General features: G+C 39.9%; 1 protein-coding gene across 2 annotated transcripts in view; it reads right to left on the bottom strand.

Annotated features, from left to right (window-relative positions):
- The window catches only part of neto1l (neuropilin (NRP) and tolloid (TLL)-like 1, like), a 640883-nt gene that overhangs the window by 12360 nt on the left and 608971 nt on the right, over positions 1–19552 (bottom strand). The window contains exons 8-10 of one of the 2 annotated variants that reach the window (XR_012099689.1): positions 17219–17332; positions 7240–7798; positions 2409–2777 (exon numbers count right to left, since the gene is read on the bottom strand). Coding sequence is in view for 1 of the 2 variants with exons in the window: in XM_073051771.1 (XP_072907872.1) it covers positions 7240–7798; positions 17219–17332 (673 nt within the window). In the remaining variant the exon portion in view is untranslated. The remainder of the gene's footprint in view (positions 1–2408; positions 2778–7239; positions 7799–17218; positions 17333–19552) is intronic. The other variant, XM_073051771.1, reaches the window with a different exon arrangement.

Below are 19552 nucleotides of genomic sequence, written 5' to 3' on the forward strand. Positions count from 1 at the left end.
GGACTGGAAAGGAAGGGAGAAGAAGCCAAAGTAAGAAGATGGGGTGGAATGTAAGGAATACTAGCTGGCAGGTGATGGGTCAAACCAGGTGAGGGAGAAGGTGGGTAGGTGGGGAGAAGGAGGGATGAGGTGAGAAGCTAGGAAGTGATAGGTGTAAGAGATGAAGGGCAGAAGAAGAAGGTTTCTTCTCCATATTCTGAATCTTCATCTTCAGTCCAGATGCATAAAATATTCAAAACAAGATTATCTTCACGGCCAATGCTCATCAAGATTGAAAGACAGCAGTTAGAGTTGGAGAATATACTGCACCTGGTGAGGAAGACCTTATGGACTTAAAGCAGAGTGAGCAAGTCTTTATGACAGACATATGAGATGCCCTCAATGGAATTTCAGATGAAGAATTAATCCATGGACACCCTAGGCAAATATGGCTCTCAGTTCAGGTTTTTTAAAGCTCATCCTCTCCTTTTTACTGCCTTGCCCTCTCCAAGCGGTTGCATTTCAAGAGGAGTTTGAGAAGATCTGGTTCATTATCAAAACCTAACTACTTGCACCACTACTTGGTATGGAGGGGCATGCTACCCAGGATCAGAAAAAATCTGCAGAACATTGTAAACTCAGCCAACTGCAACATGGGCACTAGATTCCCAGTCATCAAAGTCATCATAAAAAGGTAATGCCTCAAAAACGTGGCATCCATCATTAAAGACCTCAAATACCAAAGGTATGCCCTCTTCTCATTACTACAATCAGAGTGGAGGTACAGAAGCCTGAAGCAAACACACTCAGCATTTTAGGGACAATTTCTTCCCCTCCACCATCAGATTTCTGAACAGCCAATGAACATCATCTCACTGTTTTGCTCTTTTTTGCACTACTTTTTAAAAAAAATTATAAACTGTATACATTTCTGATTGTAATTTATAGCATATTTTATGTACTACACTGTCTCAAAACCACAAATTTGATTATCTACGTCAGTGATAATAAATCTGATTCTGATTCTAGTCTTTCTCACAAATTAATTGTGTGAACAAATATGAACTCAGTATTTGGAATACAGTACCTTCCATATCAGAAAAACTACTTCAGCATCTGCCAACCTTGCTATCATCCCAAAATGAGTACTAACCATCCAAAATTTTCACAGATATTCATTGCCCTTTGTTGAGGAAAAATAGTTTTATACAATTTTTTTTTTAGCCAGGAATAACGAGATCTTTTCAATAACATGCAGGGATCTCAGTAGAACACCACAGAATATTCTATTCCTAGGCTGTCTTTAGTAGCTGTATCCAACAACACAATAGTTTTCGAATGCAGAATCTGAGGGTTTTTGAGAAGTACACTTCTTGAGAAATTCCTAGCAAAGCTAGCAATTCTTAGTACCTATGTGCTGGTTAATCATGACACATTATCAGAAAATTCTCCTCCATCCCTTTGCTTATCCCCCCACCATAAAGAAATATGTTGAGCAATAAAATGGAGATTTGTTGTATCAATTGCAAAGTTCGTCAGTCAAAAGCATATATTCACCCATACACATTGCTTTGGGCCAAGATTTTAGACAAAAGTGGATATTCATATAAATTCATGCAAAAAAAGTTTACATTTTCTGTAATACTATCATTTCATACTGTAGAAATGTATTGTTATTTGCCTTGATTGATAAAAATACAACTTTATGAATCTGTCAAAAGAAATGCATGTAATTCCAGTGAAATGCGCAGTGTACAGTATTATGAACCTTGTACCCATTGATAAAAACATATTCGACAAATGAATGACAGTTGTATATCGTATATATGATCAGTTTGCAACAACTTTCTTTTTCGGGAATCAACCGTGTTTATCATGTTCAATCAGTCAATACTGGCAAATACTGACAAATTAATATTACTTATAAATTTTGCTTTACAACAGGTCTCAACTTTCCTCAGTTTTTTCTGGCACGTAATCCACTGAGAAAGCAAGATATGGAAATGGAAGGATAAAAAGCATGAGTAGCAATACTGTTAAAAAAATACGTTATTTCTAAGCTGTGAATAACTCCATAGGTTTCAATCTCCATGAAAGTATATTGAGATCCCCTTATAATTAATTAGGACCTACTGTAAGAGTTGTCAGTAGAATCTCAGGTTTTACAAATAATCTAGGATGTCATCGTCCTCTATCATAAGCTACAGTAAAGCAATTATTGCATATTATTGTGTATTAAACACATTAAAGATGTAAGTAACATTAAAAGAATTAACTATATTACTTTATCATTCTCTATCATAGACAAATAAAACTTTCCAAATGTAGGTAACAATTTACCAGCAAAGAAGCAAAAAGAAGCTGACTAAATAGAACTTATATTACTTAAAATTAATTGGAATTGCGATGAAACAGAAAAGATAAAACACCCAGATTCTATGAAGCTCCACTTCGGACATATTGTAGTTTAATTTATGTTGAGTTTGTGGAGTTACTCGCCAGTGCTGAGTTACTGTGTTCCGAAGCCTCATCTTCCATCACTGCACTCCACCTTCAGCCTGCATTTGTTTTAAACATATAAATGCATATCTGTACCATCCCGGATCCGACTGCAGCTATGACACAAGGCTACACCATGACTGGTCTTTGCAGCATTACTGCACATCACATTTGGTTCAGGAAACAGGCGATAAATAGATGTCCAAGAGACTCATGCTGGCGTGTGACCAACGTCCATAATTTCAAAATTCTTTGATGCATGTTCAAAATCATCCAGCAGCACATTATTCTCAAGCAGTCTATATAATGAAAATAATTTAGATGTAACACAATGAATCAGTAGGCTCAATACACAATGTACAATTAATGGAAATGGTCTTGACTAAGATCAACCATAAACACAAATCATAAACATGCGTGGGCGATTGAGGGGAGATTTGGTACACAAAATTATGAGGGGTACAGATAGGATATATGCAAGTAGGCTCTTTCCACTGTTGGGTGAGATTAGAACTAGAAGTTATGGATTAAAGGTGAGATGCTTAAGGGGAACATGATCTCAGAGGGTGGTGAGAATATGAAAGGAGCTGAATGCAGAAGCTGTGGATTATGGAGTCGACTTCAACATTTAAGAGAAAGGTGGATAGGGACATGGATGGCAGGAGTATGGAGGGCTGCTGTCTGGATGCAGGTCAATGGGACTAGGCAGATTAATAGTTTGGCATGGACTAGATGGGCCAAAGGGCCTGTTTCTGTGCTGCTGTGCTCTATCGCTTTATGACTCTATGACAAGGGATTCTGCAGATGCTGGAAATCCAGGGCAACAAACACGGAATGCTGGAGGATAAATAGTCAACTAAATATCCTCTCCGTAATGCTGCCTGGCCTGCTGAGTTGCTCCAGTATTTTTTGCTTGCTGACCATGGCAATTCTTCACCTTCACTGCCTGAAGCACGTCTCCCACTAAGTTCTACCCTAAATTATTTATCTTGAAAGATTTTGAAGTTTTGCAAGGTTTCCTGGTTTGTCTGAACTCCAGTGCAGAGAAAACATATGCTGATGGCTTATTGAATGGGAATGAAATAATTTTCTCAGAAGTCCTATCTCCTAAAAATACAAGGTGCTTTCATTTCTTGAGATCTATATAATTGTCACAGTCTGCACTAATCGCTCCATAATGTGTATATAATTTAGCACATGAAGTAAAAGGACAAGGAAGTTGTATGTTAGATCAATTAAAGTTTATTCTTTATTAAAGTCTAAATGGCTAGTAAAAAATTTAATTTACTATATGTTGCAGCCTCACTGTACCTTCAGTCCAATGGCAGTTCAAGCTAATCTCAGATATGAGAGAGCTGCTTTATCGTGAGTGACCTAATTTATGTTTAGAAGGATAAAGGGATGATCTTAGTGAAACATGTAAGATCCTGAGAGAGTACAATATAACAAGGTAAACATTCATACTAGTGAAGGTACATGGCCACAACAGTCATCTAAAACTGAGAAGCATAGAAAGTTCTCACAGAGAATGGAAATTTGCTAGAGCTCTTTACCCCAGAAAGTTAGGGAGTGAATATTTTTGGATGTATATAAAGAGGACATAACTATTTTTATGAAAAATTGGGAAAATTAGAACTGTGGGGAACTGGCATAGAAGAGGAGTTGAGACCTGGGGAAAATTTGCCATGATGACGTTGAGTAGTAGCCTTGTGGGGTTGAATGGCTGATTGCTTTTGAACTTATGGCCTTGTGATCTTGAATGTGTGAATGGGGTTAAGGAAGAAAGAGTACAGAAAAGATTTACAAGGATGCTTCCAATATTATAGGGAAAGGCTGGCCAGGGTAGGTCTTTATTCCTTGTAACATTAGGGAATGAGGCAACCTTACAGAGATGTTTAGATTACGATGGGCACATATAAGGTGGATGACAGATACTCTTTTGTAGCTTGAGGGAGATCAAAACTAGAGGGCAGAGGTTTCAGGTGGTAAAGAAAAGAGTTAAAAGGGCAACTTTTTCACACAGAGGGTGGTAAGCATCTGGAATGAGCTGCCAGGGGAAGTGATTGGGGCAGGTACAACAGTATCATTTGAGAAGCAACTGCATAGGTACCTGGAGGAGTGGGGCTTATAGGAATATGGGTCGAACACAGGAAATAGAGACTAGCTGAGAGAGCAAATTAGTTGGCATGCTTGGATTGGACTGAAAGGCCATGGCTGTGTTGTATCTCTCTGTCACTCTGCAACTTCACACATCGCAAATATTGATAGTCATCCTCATGATTGTTAAGTAACTGGCAAAACTAATGTTGTAGCACTAAGCTAACAATTCAGTAAATAAATCTGTAAGGAACATTTAAAGAGAATTTTTAGCATTTATATTTTAAAACTCTGCAGCGCTATTTTAAGGTTACAGGAAAACACTTCCTGAACATCACACCAACGACAGCACTTGACATCAGCAATATGTATTGTTTTCATTCTCGACAAGCTCAGGTCATGACTGCAGAAATATGGAGGAAAATCAAATTGCATTGATCCTCAAATGAACTCGGCCAATATATCGGTGAAATGAGTGATGCATACTGGAATCCTAAGTGAAAAGTGTCATCACATTCTGCAGAAACAAGTTCAACAATATTAATTTAGAGATTTGACTTGAACTTGCAGTCAAATAAGTAGAAATTTGCATTTGGTCACTACCATGGAAGTTTCGATACATTGAAACTCATTAAAACCTACCATAAGACCTACATATAGTGGATGTTTACAACAGTAGGGGGAGGGAGGTCCAGGACTAGCATGCATAGTCTCAGAATACAAGGACATCCCTTTAGAACAGAGATGAGAAATAATTTCTTTAGCCAGAGGGTGCTGAATCTGTGGAATTCATTGCCACAGGCAGCTGTGGAGGCCAAGTCACTGGGTAAATTTAAAGCAGAGTTTGATAGGTGCTTGATTAATAAGGGTGTTTAATGTTTTGGTGAGAAGGGTTTGAGAGGGATAATAAATCAGACGTGATGGAATGGTGGAGTAGACTCGATGGGCTGAATGGCCCAATTCTGCTCCTATGTCTCATGGCTGTGCCTGATACTCTGCTTCTAAAAATGAATTCAATTGCGTTAACGTTAATGGCACCAACATTTGTCAGCAGAATGTAATGTTCAGCCACTACCAAACAAGATGCTCAGAGCATGCAGCTAAACAGGAAGCCTACTCTAAATTTTAAATACCATGTGAATCTCTCTGCAATTTATTTTGGTTCCAGCCAACAATAAAACGCACAAGATTGTTCACAGATGGTACAAGAGAGTAGAAGTCACGTTGTACATGGATATAGATATATCTGATGCTTTGTGACTTCATTTATGTGATTTTTTTCATGCATACATTTGATCCATGCTGTCAGGTGTGTCAACATAGAAAAGTTGTCTTAGCAGGGAAAACTCTCTGCTGCAAAACATATTCATTGAAATTAAATATTGGATAAAATGAACTGCTGATGAACTACTAAATTAGCATAAAATTCAAATGTAAAGCTCTTGATGCCGGAGGTCGTCTGTTTGTCATATGATAATAAATTATTTACATTTATCAAAAGGTAAGTTAATTCACTTTTTCTAAAACCTTTCACTTCAGATTCCCCTGTGAAATATGCAAGGTGCTGTAAATGATAAAAAATAGTTTATCTTTCATTTTACTTTATCAAAATTATTGATTCATGCACTGTTCTTGTTATGTGCTATTAACCTAGCATGTGATCGTTTATATGCACCAGGTCTGAATATAGAGTACATTGATGTGTATATATTATAAATAGTTCAAAGTAGCTTATACAATAAGCAAAGAAATGAATGATTATATCATTTCTGTTAATATTTTAAAAAATCATCAGCCTTGTAGCAATATAATTAAAAAGTTGCCCTTGTCTTTTTCCTTCCAATTCTGGCATTCTTATACCCCTTTCATATATTGAGAGTGAAATAGAAATCGTTTTACAATAGGCTAGGTCTGAAGCAATATAGCAAGTTCCCATCCTATTAATATATCTATAACATGCATTCCTGTCAGATAATATTTATACTACAGAACTCTCTTTGGTTTTAGTGGATAATCCTGAATTATTTTCCACTCCCTATATTGTTTAATTACATATTTGTAATATTTATCACAAGAGGTTATATGGTCTCTTCTCCTAAAGCTACCAAATGTTGCTGAAGTTTGGACTGTGCAGAGAACAGCAACAAATCCGAACCAGCCATGCTATGAACCTGTTGGCTGGTGATTTGAACAAAGAGTTGGGATGGACATTTCTGATGAGTCCATAACAAACTGCATTCAACATCTACAGGTTTAAATCATCTGTTGGGATTAAGTAGACAGCACGATAATTATTTTCCCCTTAGCTTGAGAATTTATGATTAACTCCCCCTTCAGAGATTAGAAAGCAGATCAGAATGTCGCTGAATCGAGTTGCAATGTTTGTTTACATCTTGTCTTCTTGTCGGTTTAGTATTTATGAAGAGACTCAATGACTGGAGACCTCTTGTCAATTTACAATTTATGAAGAGATTTCTCTTTCACTTTCTGCTTAGGTTAACTGCTAACAAAGCTTCCCAAAGTACCATTGTGCATGCATGTCTGCCGTAATTGAAAATGAAAAGAAGACTAAAACAGAAAAGACTGGATTTGACAAGATGATTAAGATGGACAGTGGAATCCTTGTTTATGATTAGTCTTTATCAAAAATCAATTGATACTGACCGCTGGACAGCCTTATCATTTCTGGACAGCCTGTGACTCGTAGTTGGGACTTCTTCGATTTCATCAATATCACATGCATCTGCCGCATCCTGCGAGTAGCTGTGCTTCATGACCAGGATATTCCGCCGACTTAACGACTGCACGCTGGGCTTCACTGGCTGTGGCTGGATTTCCGAGAGGATGGTGGCGTCACGAGTGCTGAGGTTACTACGGCTACCTTTGATGCTAGATATCTGGGAACCACAGTGATGGTCGTGAATGCATTTAGAAGATGATCGCCTCAGTTTATGGTAGTTGTCAAAGTCATCTACAATGTCCCCTAGATCAGCTGCAGCCCCCTTTCCTTTAAGCGAACAGAGTTCATAGTGTGTAGGCTCAAAAACCTCCTGAAAAACTGTTTGGTCAAAGTCGGGTTTTCTTTGGATGAATTTTTTGCGTGGCTGTTTGAGTTGAACAATAACAGAGATAACAATGAGGATAATCACAATGAAAGATGTGATCCCAATTATAGTCCCACTGGTGTTGGTAAGCTGGTCCAGCAGGTTAGCTTTTCGTTTTTCTGTATGAGAGAAATAAAAGAGAAATTACTACAATTTCTACATCATATTTTAATATAAAATCTTGACCTAAAGCTGAAATACAGCTTTGAGCACAGTCCAAGTTTATAGTGATTATAACCCACAATTACGACTGATCTAAACTGGATTGTAATGTTTCAATTCCACTTCAAACAGTTAAGTTACCCATTCAAAGCACTGCAGTGTAACATGCCAATTTCAGCGAGGAAATTCTCTGAGGTCAGCTTTTTGTGAACTTGGCCTTCAGGCTCAGAATACTTAAAGTGACTGCACATCAAATGTGAGAAATGTGTCTAAGCATCTTTCCATACTTGCCTCTGTGTGATAGCTTTATAAACAATGAATAATGAGCATTAAAATTAATGTATCTATCAACGCAATACCTTCACATCTGCACCTGAATCCAGGCTAATGTACTACAGAAGTCCTTTATCATCTTTTAATAATCATTTAGGAAGATTACACTCTCCAAATGATTGCTTGCATGGGCTCACAGGAACTAATTGCCGATAGTTCCGTGTTAATGAACAGAATATGGAAAATCTTTGCACAGGTCAGCGCATACAAGTAAAAAATAAAATCACAGATACGTCTCCACAATAGTTCATCGATCAGAGTCAATGGAATGAACATTTAACACACTGGTTCTGCAGCCTTCCAATGTGTACAAGCAGGGTTCACAAAGGGGAATGAGAGATTAGCTCTGGTAGGAGAAATAGAAAATAGTGTACAGTTACAGACAGCCGGCGAGGGATTAGAAGAAGCAGGGAGAAGGGGGGAGCTGGGGGAGAGATGTGAGGAGGGAGTACTATGGGAGGACCTACACATGAAGATCAGTGGTACGATTCCTGGAAATACCTTCCCTTTAACGCAATGGGAGGGCCTACACCTGAAGAACTGTAGAACATCAATAAAGCATCTCACCATCATATTTTAGGAACGATTATGGATAGGCAATAAATGCTGGCCTTTCCCCCTCCTCACCTCTGTACTTAGTTGCTTTGACAGCCACAGTGGCATTACAACAGCAGCTTTGATTTTGAGTGAGAAGGTTGTTAGCTCAATGCATAGTAACACACACAAAATGCTGAAGGAACGCAGCAGGTCAGGCAGTATCAATGGCAATGAATAAACAGTCGATGTTTCGGGCTGAGACCCTTTCTCAGGACTGGAAAGGAAGGAGGAAGACGTCAGAATAAAAAGGTGGGGGGAGGGGAAGGAGGCTAGCTGGAAGGTGAAAGGTGAAAGGGATGGTGATGAAGGAGTTTGATAGGAGAGCAGAGTCGGCCATAGGAGAATGGGAAGAAGGAGAGGTACCAGGGAGGTGATATGCAGGTCAACAGAGGTAAAAGTGGGGATGAGAAGAAGAGAGGAGGGAGAGGGAAAAAAAATTACCAGAAGGAGAAATCAATATTCATGCCATCATGTTGGAGGATGCCCAGACGGAATATTAGGTGTTGCTCCTCCACCCGGAGGGTGGCCTCATCACGGAACAAGAGGAGGCCATGAACTGATATGTCAAGATGGGAATGGGAATGGGAATTAAAGTGCTTGGTCACCAACAATGCATGACCAGCAATAAACCCCTGACAGTAACCTTGGGATTCCTGCACAAAGTTCATTTCCAAATTTCAGAACTGCTTTCCTGAATAACCATGACCATAGATTACTTGTGGAATCAAGCGAGAGAGTGTAAACTTCCATCAGCCCCCAATCTTCCTCGAAAACTTGTGTCCATTTCAGCCTACTGCAGGGCTTATAATTCTATTCATTACGAGTATAAGCTGAATAACACTGGTTACTTTAGTCTGTTTTATTGCTTGATTTTGCTTAATTATTTTGTCTTTCATTGTGCTTTTTTATCTGTAACATAAATCACTTGATTTATTTATTTCTATTTATTTAGAGATACAGAATGTCAACAGCCTACTGAGCCCATGTTGCCCAATTACACCCAGGTGACCTATTAACCTGGAGGCCTTCGGAATGTTTCAAAGCTACATTTAATGTCAGAGAAATGTACACAATATACACCCTGAAATGCTTTTTCTTTGCAACCATCCACAATAACAGAGGAGTGTCCCCAAAGAATGAGTGACAGTTAAATGTTAGAACCCCAAAGTCCCCGCCAGTTCCCCTCCCTGCTGCGCATTAGCAGCAGCAAGCAACGATTTCCCCCTCCCCCCACCAGCAAAAAAAAAGCATCGGCACCCACCACCGAGCACGGAAGCATGAGCAAAGCAACAGCAAAGACACAGACTTGCAGTTACCCCAAAGACTACTCGTTCACCCGGTATTCGACATTCCACAAGCTCTCTCTCTCCCTGATAAGGGAGAAAGAGGAGTCCCTGTTTCACAGCCAGAGGGCAGACATAACAAACAACTCGAGTGAAGAAACCAGAGCACGCAGTGGAAACCCACATGGTGATGGGAAAATGAGACAGAATTGAACTCGGCACTATAATAGTGGTAAGCTTTCTCAGGATGCCATCTTCTCATCACTACCATCAGGGAGGAGGTACAGGAGCCTGAAGGCCCACACTCAATGATTCAGAAACAGCTTCTTCTCCTCTACCATCAGATTTCTGAATGGACGTTGAACCTATGAACAGTACCTGGCAACATTTTGCACTACTTAGTTAATTTAATTATATATATAGCAATTCTAATGAAGTTAATGAAGGCTCTCAGCCCACAACATTGACTGCTTATTCCTTTGCATAGAAACTGCCTGACTTGCTGTGTTCCTCCAGCATTTTGTGTGTGTTACTCACTATCTTTGTGACAACAGGATACAGAGTCTGTTTCTTGTATTGAGGAAACGTAAACTCCAGTTTATAGTTTTTATTCACTGAGTCTACAGGTCCCTTTCTCTCTTGTACTCCCACATGTATTTAGCAATTATTTTTAGTTTTACTTCTGCACATAATTTAAGCAGGCCATATCTTTTTGTCTTAAGCATCCTGCATACCTTACTGAGTTCTGAGATCTGATTAATTGGAGTGTGGTGTTGTCTGTTGCTTCTCTTTTCTTTGAAATGTCCAATTCCCTGGACTTGCTGTACAGAAACATTTTGCAGAAGATAGGGACAAAGCAGGGGAGTGGGATTATTGTGTGGGTCTTCCATAATGATAGGTGATAAGGTGACTGTTTGTAAACAATTACAATGAAATTATACCTGTATGAAATTCTGAATGGTCCCAAACTATGCTGTTAATTTCTATAGCATTATTTTTTCTCTCAGGAGCAGAATTAGGGCATCCAGCCCATCGAGTGTGCTCTGTCATTCCATCATGGCTGATTTATTGTCCCTCTCAACCCCATTCTCCTGCCTCCTCCCTTACTTGGGCATTGTGAGCTCATCAAAGAAAAGATGTGCTGCATTGGAGCGGGTACAGGGGAGGTTCACAGGAGTGACCCTGGGAATGAAATGGTTAATGTGTAAGGAGCATTGGATGGCTCCGGGCCTATACTCACTGGAGTTTACAAGAACAAAGGGGGATCTCATTGAAATGTTTCTAATATTGCAAGGCCTAGATTGAGTGAACGTGGAGAGGAGATTTCCTGCAGTGGGGTGTCTCTGAATATAACTATGTCCCTTTAGAACAGAGATGAGGAGGAATTTCTTTGGAGGGCGATGAAATTAATTGCCACAGGCAGCTGTGGAGACCAAGTCATTGAGTATATTTAAAGCGGAGGTTGAAAGTTTCTTGATTAGTAAGAGCATCAAAGGTTATAGGGGGAAAGGGGTTGAGAGAGATAATCAATCAACCATGATGGAATGGCAGAGCATACTCGATGGGCCAAATGGCCTGATTCTGTTCTTGTGTCTTGAGGCCCTACGGTCTTAATGGCACTCATGCAAATTATTTATTTTGAGTGATCCTTTAAAACAACAGGCAGAAAGTGTTCAAAGATTATTGTGCTGTAGGTTTTCTCTGTTTCTATGTTTCTATTCATTGATTCAGAACTATGAAGTGCTTTATAATAAATCAAAAGTCACACAGGTGTATGGCAAGTATTACCCTGCACCCATTTTTTCACACTGGAATTGGGAAGTACGTTCTGTACTGTCCTAATTCCTACAAATGTAGCTGCTGTGTAATGTTGTTTTGTAATTTCCATTAAAAAATTGTCCAGTTTCAAATTCATCCTTTAAGAAATATTTGCATAGACTTCCTCGTTTATTTTACTGATTCTATACAGTATATTTAAATCGGGGTCACCAACCTTTTCTGCACCGCGGACCGGTTTAATATTGACAATATTCTTGTGGACCGGCCGATGGGGGGTGGGGGGGGTGTGTTAATCACGTCCGGAATATAGGTGATAAGTCAACTATAAGTCACTTATAAGTGGCTAATAGACTCAATTTCATTTCTAAAAGGGTTTATCTAACAAATTTAATATTAAACACACAGCACATATTTTCCTCGCATGAATATAGTGATAAGTCAATTACAACTCACTTATAAGTCAATAGCATCATAACATTTTAAGTAATGTTTGTATATTAAACACACAGTGCATATTTTCCTCGTATGAACATATAAAATCATTGCAACACACCAGTGAGAGGACAAGGTAAGGGCCAGAGGTCCCCGTGTCAGGGCCGAGGCAGTCGCAGTCCGGAGAGAGTGTCCAACTGAGCAAGGAGTGTGACAGGGCACGTGCCCACCCCCCTTGTAGGTAGGTAGGATCTATCGGACAACAAAAGTTTGGCTCAAGGGATGACTTTCAGTAGATCGCAGCGAGGTAGCTGCTCTGCTACTTACACTGAGCCCGAATTAGGCGTCTGCAAATATTTTAGGACGGGGTTCCCCACGAACATTTGGTGTGCTAAACAGGTTTAGAGGCGGCACCCATCCGTCCACGCTCCAAGCCAGTAGCAACGGCACTTCCCACCAACCGTGCGAGGCCAACCAGTGATCCCTGGCGCTAGGGTATCACTGCATTTAGGAGATTAATGACCTCATGTGGGTAATGACTTTGTGTGCGTAATAACCTCGCGTGCGTTCAAGTTCAATAGTGGATGTAACAGGGAATGAGGAAAGGTGCAGCTGACTCATATCGTTTCATATCGCCAAATCATATCGTTTCCTCGCGGCCCAGTAGCACATGCTTTGCGGCCCCGTGGTTGGGGACCACTGATTTAAATCCTAGCCACACATTTATATAGATATTAAAAATGTCAGAGATGGAGCATTTAATCTGGGAAGATGGACAATTAGAAGCAGCTAAGGAACACACAGAGGAACAATAAAGCAGCTGCGTCGATGTATCATAGGTCCTGCTTTCAACTTGCATTATGATGCACGATAATGTTTGTGTTCTTACATGATGATTTTACCAAGAGTTGTCAGGATGTCAGCTACAATCATCAGCTCACTTCAAGAACACCGGAGTTAATTAATTGATTAATAATCTGAAAATAGCCTTTGTTTCTCGCCATATAGTATCAGATCTGATTTTGAGCTTTCCCACGGAGATGGAGGGAAGGTGATTATGGTGGTCTCAGGCACCTCTACAGTGTTTGTAATCAATTCATTGGTAAGCATCGCCCACAGTAACCAAAAATATGGCAGCGGAGGTTTGCATTATGAACATCAACGAAAGAACTTTGGAAAAGTGGCACAAGTGGCACTTAACCAAATTTGCAGACTTCTGCTGAAGTTGTGGGAGACTGCCAGGAGAACACCTTGTGAAGTTCACCTCAATCACAATGTTCTGGTGTGCTTCTCACACTGTTCTGTCTGTACCTGTTCAAAACTGCCCATGAATGGTGATCTCACAAGGGCCAGATTGTCCTAATAGCACCATGTTCTGAATTCATCATCATTTGGGTGATATATAGAAGTGTGATCCTAATACATACAGGCACTTCAACCTGCTGCATTAGTACACAATTCCCTACCATCTCCTTCCATTGCTATCTTACTTACATTTTAAAGAGTTCTGCTGACCAGTGTCAAATAGTCCCAAAGCTTTGAACTTTGAATCCAATTCAATATAGGCAGAGTATGAAAGTACTGGCCATAGACATATCACAACACAGAACCTTAGCAAAAATCCGATGCTTATGATGCCTGCCTGGGAAAAAAATACCCAGTAGAATTATTAGTTCAGAGAGCTAATAATTTGAAGCAAGAACTGTGCTGTTGTATAAATAATTTAAATGATATTATCCTGTGTTGGTAACTAGTCAACTTCTGATTTGTTGCATAGTTCAGCCAAAATGACTGGGGATGACGTTTAATGTGAGCGTAGAGCTAAATCGTGAAAGATAATTCTATAAGTCACACTAAATACTCTATAATTGACTCAAGTGTCACAACAAATTGCAGCTTTTGAACTTTCACTGTCTTCTGTCCTCAGTAACACATAGAAATGCTGGGGGAGCTTAGCAGGCCAAGCAGCATGTACGGAGAGGAGCGGACAGTGAACATTTCGAGTCAAAACCCCTCATCAAGACAGGAGTGGAAGTCCAGTCTTGTGTCCTCACTGCCTGTAAGCAACATCTTAGCTTGGCTTTTCAGCATCTATATCATCTGATCATATGATACAGATTCCACTGAATTTATGAGTCTCTGACTTTTCCTTAACGTCACCTTGCCTACATGTTTAGGGCTATTCCCTTGAGCCTGCAAATCCTGTAGCACTTCTTTTCCTATCAGATGTATGTCTCTTCCTTGCTTTGCTTGCCGTCCTTTTCGTCTGTGATGGTCTGGATAGCAGTGACTGGTCCGAGTCAGGGACATCATCGGATCATCCATTATTAAAGGCAATAATTCCCGATTTACATAGAACATTGAAAATGGAATATCACTGTACAATACAGGCTATTTGACCCATGTGTTGTGACAAACTTTTAATCAAGCATTTCCTCCAACATAGCCCTTTATTTTTGTATAATCTATGTGTCTGTTTAAGAGTTTTTTAAATGCCCCTAATGTATTTGCCTCTCTCACCACCCCCGGCAGCATGTTCCACATACCCACCGCTCTCTGATTAAAGAACTTGCCTCTGATATTCCCCCCTTATATTTTCTTCCAATCACCTTAAAGTTATGCTCCATTATATTAGCTATTTCCACCCTGGGGGGGAAAAAAACTCTGGCTGTCCACTTTATCTGTACCTCTTGCATCTTGTTCAACTCTATCAAGTCACCACTCATCCCTTTTCACTCCAAAGAGAAAAGCCCAAGCAGGCTCAACCAATATGAGATGCTCTCTCGTCCAGGCTGCACCCTGGTAAACCTCCTCTGCACCCTCTCGAAAGCTTCCAGATCCTTCCGATAATGAGGAGACTGGAACAGAACACAATATTCCGAAGTAATCCAACCAGATGCAACATTACCTTGCAGCTCTTATACTCAATCCTCCAACGAATGAAGATGAACCCACCATATGCTTGCTTATCAGCCCTATCAACTTGACTGGCAAACTTGCGGGATCTATGAACGTGGACACCAAGATCCCTCTGCTCATCCACACTGCTAAGGATCCTGCCATTATCCCTGCATTCTGCCATCCAGAGTGAATCACTTCTCACTTTTCCAGACTGAATTCTGTCCGCCACATTGAACAGCAGTCTTGGTACAATGTATCACAAGTCCGTAAGACAAGGGAGCATAATTCGTCCGTTCAGTCTATCCAGTGTGCTCTGTCATTCAATCATGGCAGATTTATTATCCCCCTCAACCCTATTCTCCTGCTTTCTCTCCATAACCTTTGACACCCTTATTAATGAAGAGCCTATCAACCAATCAAATCAGAGCTCTGCCAGTTGCAACAGACTAGTTGTTAAAGGTACCCTACACATTTATTTACCAGACAGCTTCCCTATTAAAAGTAAAATCAACCCAATGAAACAAATAAACTCTTTACACATAATTATACTGTATTATTCACACTAAGTTATATCAATTTACACAGTCTCTTATTCTTTCATTCATTGAAACATCACCACCAGCAGCTCCTGACACATGAGAAGTAAATGCTTCAGTACTCATTCCCAGGTAAATGCCATGTACATACGGTTTGTTGCTAAGGTTTTCCATTCTGAAATGATTGCTTGAAGTCTTGCCTATTTTGGCTTCACTGGACTGGGCTGACTTGTATATCGTATCAATTGACAGAGAGCACGCCTTTAGTGCTTTGGGACTGCTTCCATTAGCTGCCATGTAGAGTCTAGGCTTGCGGAACTGTCATCAAAGCAGCATTGTGTGAGGATTGACGTTACCGGCTCCCTGCTCTACATCCTTCCATCGTGCATTGTTGAGCTGTATTTGACACTCTAAAATGCACTTTGGTAATCTGCATTCGAATCGGCAAGTAGGTCAACTTCACAGGCACCAAGAGAAGTGAAATTAATGCTCCCTAACATGACTGTAAATATTCCAACACTTTAATCAACATTATGAAGGAGTGTAGATGGACAGATAGTGTGGAACATGGCAGAGGAGAGCAGGATGGGTAGGAAATTTATTGATTTATTTATACAGTACAGAATAGGTCCTTCCAGCCCTTTGAACCGCGCCACCCAGCAATTCCCCAATTTAATCTGAGCCTAATCACGGGACAATTTATAATGACCCACCAACTGGTACTTCTTTAGACTGCGGGAGGAAACCTGAGCACCCAGAGGAATCATACGCGGTCACAGGGAGAACGTACAAGCTCCTTACAGGCTGTGGCAGGAATCGAACCTTGGTCACCTGTACTGTAAAGTGATGAGTTAACCACTACACTGCTGTGCTGCTGACTTCGGCAGCGCCTGTCCTAAAATTGGATTGATACAGAACATCTGTAGGGGGTCAGTACTAACTGCTGAGCCACCACACAGATTCTTTCCAGGAGATCAAAATGAAGGTGTAAACATACAGGATTCCCAGTGTCTACTGTAGCAAATTTTCTTCAAAGTTTGACACGTTGTGCATTCAGAGTTGTAGTGTGTGGTTATATGACTTGCTTTCACCTTCCTGTCGGCTTGAACTTAATCAGCTCTTATACTATTGCTGATAGTGAGATAGATACAGCAATCAGTTATATAAATGCAAGCATTCAGTGGTGTAAATTTTAGTGTTGCTTCATAAGGCCAGCATTAGTGGGGATTAGTAGGCACAATACAATTTACAGATTAGTAAAGTGTAAGTATTACAATTATTTTGTAGATCCTATTAGCAAAATACTTCAGCGCTGCAGAAACTGTATTTGAAAGTTGTCAAGGGCGTCAAGGAGAGCTGAATCCAAATGTTTCTTGTTTTGTGGGACATTGGAGTTGCAGTTAATCAAATTGCTGATTGCATTTCAAAGGTATTTTTTTTAATAGCATATACCCATTTAAAATGGGGTAAGGTTGCAAAGAAAACACAATAAGAAGAAAAGGGGAAAGGCAATTACCTTTACAGTGATTTTCGTCCCAGGGATACACACAGTTTTGCACACCATTGCAGACCAATGTGCCGTTGATGCACATGTTGCTGTGACAGAAGAAAGCGCTGGCTTCACAGGGGGCTGCAACAAAAACGGTGAGACACTGGTAAATTCAAAGCCACATACCTGGCAGATAGATACTACAGTGTACCCTCAGTGGTCACTTTCTGAAGAACCTCCTGTACCTAATGAAGTGGCCACTGAGTGTACGTCTGTGGCCTTCCCTATTGCCTCAAGCCTGTCTACTTCAAGATTCGGTATGTTGTGCATTCAGAGATGCTCTTCTGCACACCACTGTTGTAATGCGTGGATATTTGAGTTACTGTCACCTTCCTGTCAGCTTGAACTAGTCTGACCACTCCCCTCTGATGTCACTTAATAACAAGCCATTTTCGCCCACAGAACTGCCACTCACTGGATGTTGTTTTTAATTTTTTTTTGCACAATTCTCTGTAAATGATAGAGACTGTTTTAAATCCCTGAAGATCATCACTTTCTGAGATACTCATAGCACCCCGTCTGGCACCAGCAATCATTCCATGGTCTAAGTCACTTAATTCACATTTCTTCCCCATTCTGATACTTAGTGTGAAGAACTGAACCCTTTGACCATGCCTGCATGCTTTTACACATTGAGTTGCTGCCACATGATTGGCTGATAAGATATTTGCATTAATGAGCCAGTGTACAGGCCACTGAGTATAGATTTCAAGCTTACTGCACCAATCCCTTCACATTTTACTTGCTGAAACTTGTTTGATAGGCTTCTTTCCCCCAGTCAACAGTCTGGCTTGTTTTTATTTGCTTTCTGAACCTAAGCTGTTGGTACAGTAAACCACTGCACTACCATGTTACTGTGGCGTCTTAAATCCACACCCAAATAATTTTGGATAACATCCACAAAATACTCGAGGGACTCAGCAGGTCAGGCAGTATATAAGGAGAGGAATTAACAGTCAACGTTTCAGGCCAAGACCCTTCATCAGGAGTGGAAAGGAAGGGAGGAGAAGCCAGATAAGAAGGTGGTGGATGAGGAAGGAGTACAATATTTTTGAGAACAGATTAATGTTTCTGCCTGCACCATTTGCTTTCAGAACTTCATGCCCTTAACAGGCAGAAGTGCATTACATTTTTTCAGCCTCCTCAGTGCATTCTACCAGTTCATTTAATCTACGGCCATTGGTTTTTGATTCCTTTTCAAAGATCTTTTCCATTAACTCTACATACAGTAGATCCCTAAAAATTCTGAACACTGTAGTTATCCATTTTTGACCTTTTCTGAAAATAAGCCTAGGTTATCTGAACCTTCCTTCGAGCAAATATTTCCATAGGCCAATGTTCATAAATTTAAATTCTGCATTTTATTGACTCTTTCACCCTTGTTGGACAAAATAGTTTTTAAAGCAGAGAAGTGATGAGTTAGTGGATGTGGTAGACGGTTACAAGTGGACTCAATGTGTTGAATGAGTGGAAGCACTTTTGAGTGCAAACAGCACATCGTAGGAGAGATAACCGACAATGAAGCAGTGATCGTGCAGGAAATGGAAGGTGGTATTGTTGCTGGTGGTGGGACTGGACAGATGGAAGAGGCTGTTGGTGCCAAGTACTACACAAATCTTACATTGCAACTGAATGAGGAGGGAAGACTCTTCCCTGCCCCATCGATGCTGCCTGACCTACTGAGTTCCTGAGTAAGCTGTTTGTTGCACTAATGCTAGCATTTGCAGACAATAGTTTCAATGGGCCCACTAACAGAAATCCTGGAGGCTAGAGACTAGAGAGTCACCTCTGGTTTATAATGATAAACTTGTGATATAATCAAGAAAATCTTATTCCGAAGTACAGTGCAGTGCACTGATAGGACCATACCATATGTATTTTACTATCAATCAGTAATGAATTTCTAGCCAGCAGTCTTTCAAGTTCAACAGAGTTGCAAAATTCCCTTTATTTTATCAGAAATGCTTTTATCAAGCTATCACAAAAATGATCCTATAATGTAGAATAAAAACTGTTACAGTATATTAACACATCTACTAAATTCTGGTAAATTCTCTTAAATAAAATCCCTTTCTGTGTTATAATATGAAACAATAATTGTACTACTATATTTACATGTAGTTTGACAAATTCTCTAGGTAAATAATAATGATAATAATAATAATAATATTATAATTGTTGTTGTTGCTTTTATTATTATTATTATTATTATTATTATTATTATTATCATTATTATTATTTTAAGTACTTTATTGATCCTGAGTGGGAAATTATTTCTAATAATAAATGCTAAAGCATCCA

The sequence above is a fragment of the Hemitrygon akajei genome, chromosome 1 (assembly GCF_048418815.1).
Source record: "Hemitrygon akajei chromosome 1, sHemAka1.3, whole genome shotgun sequence".
NCBI lineage: Eukaryota > Metazoa > Chordata > Chondrichthyes > Myliobatiformes > Dasyatidae > Hemitrygon > Hemitrygon akajei.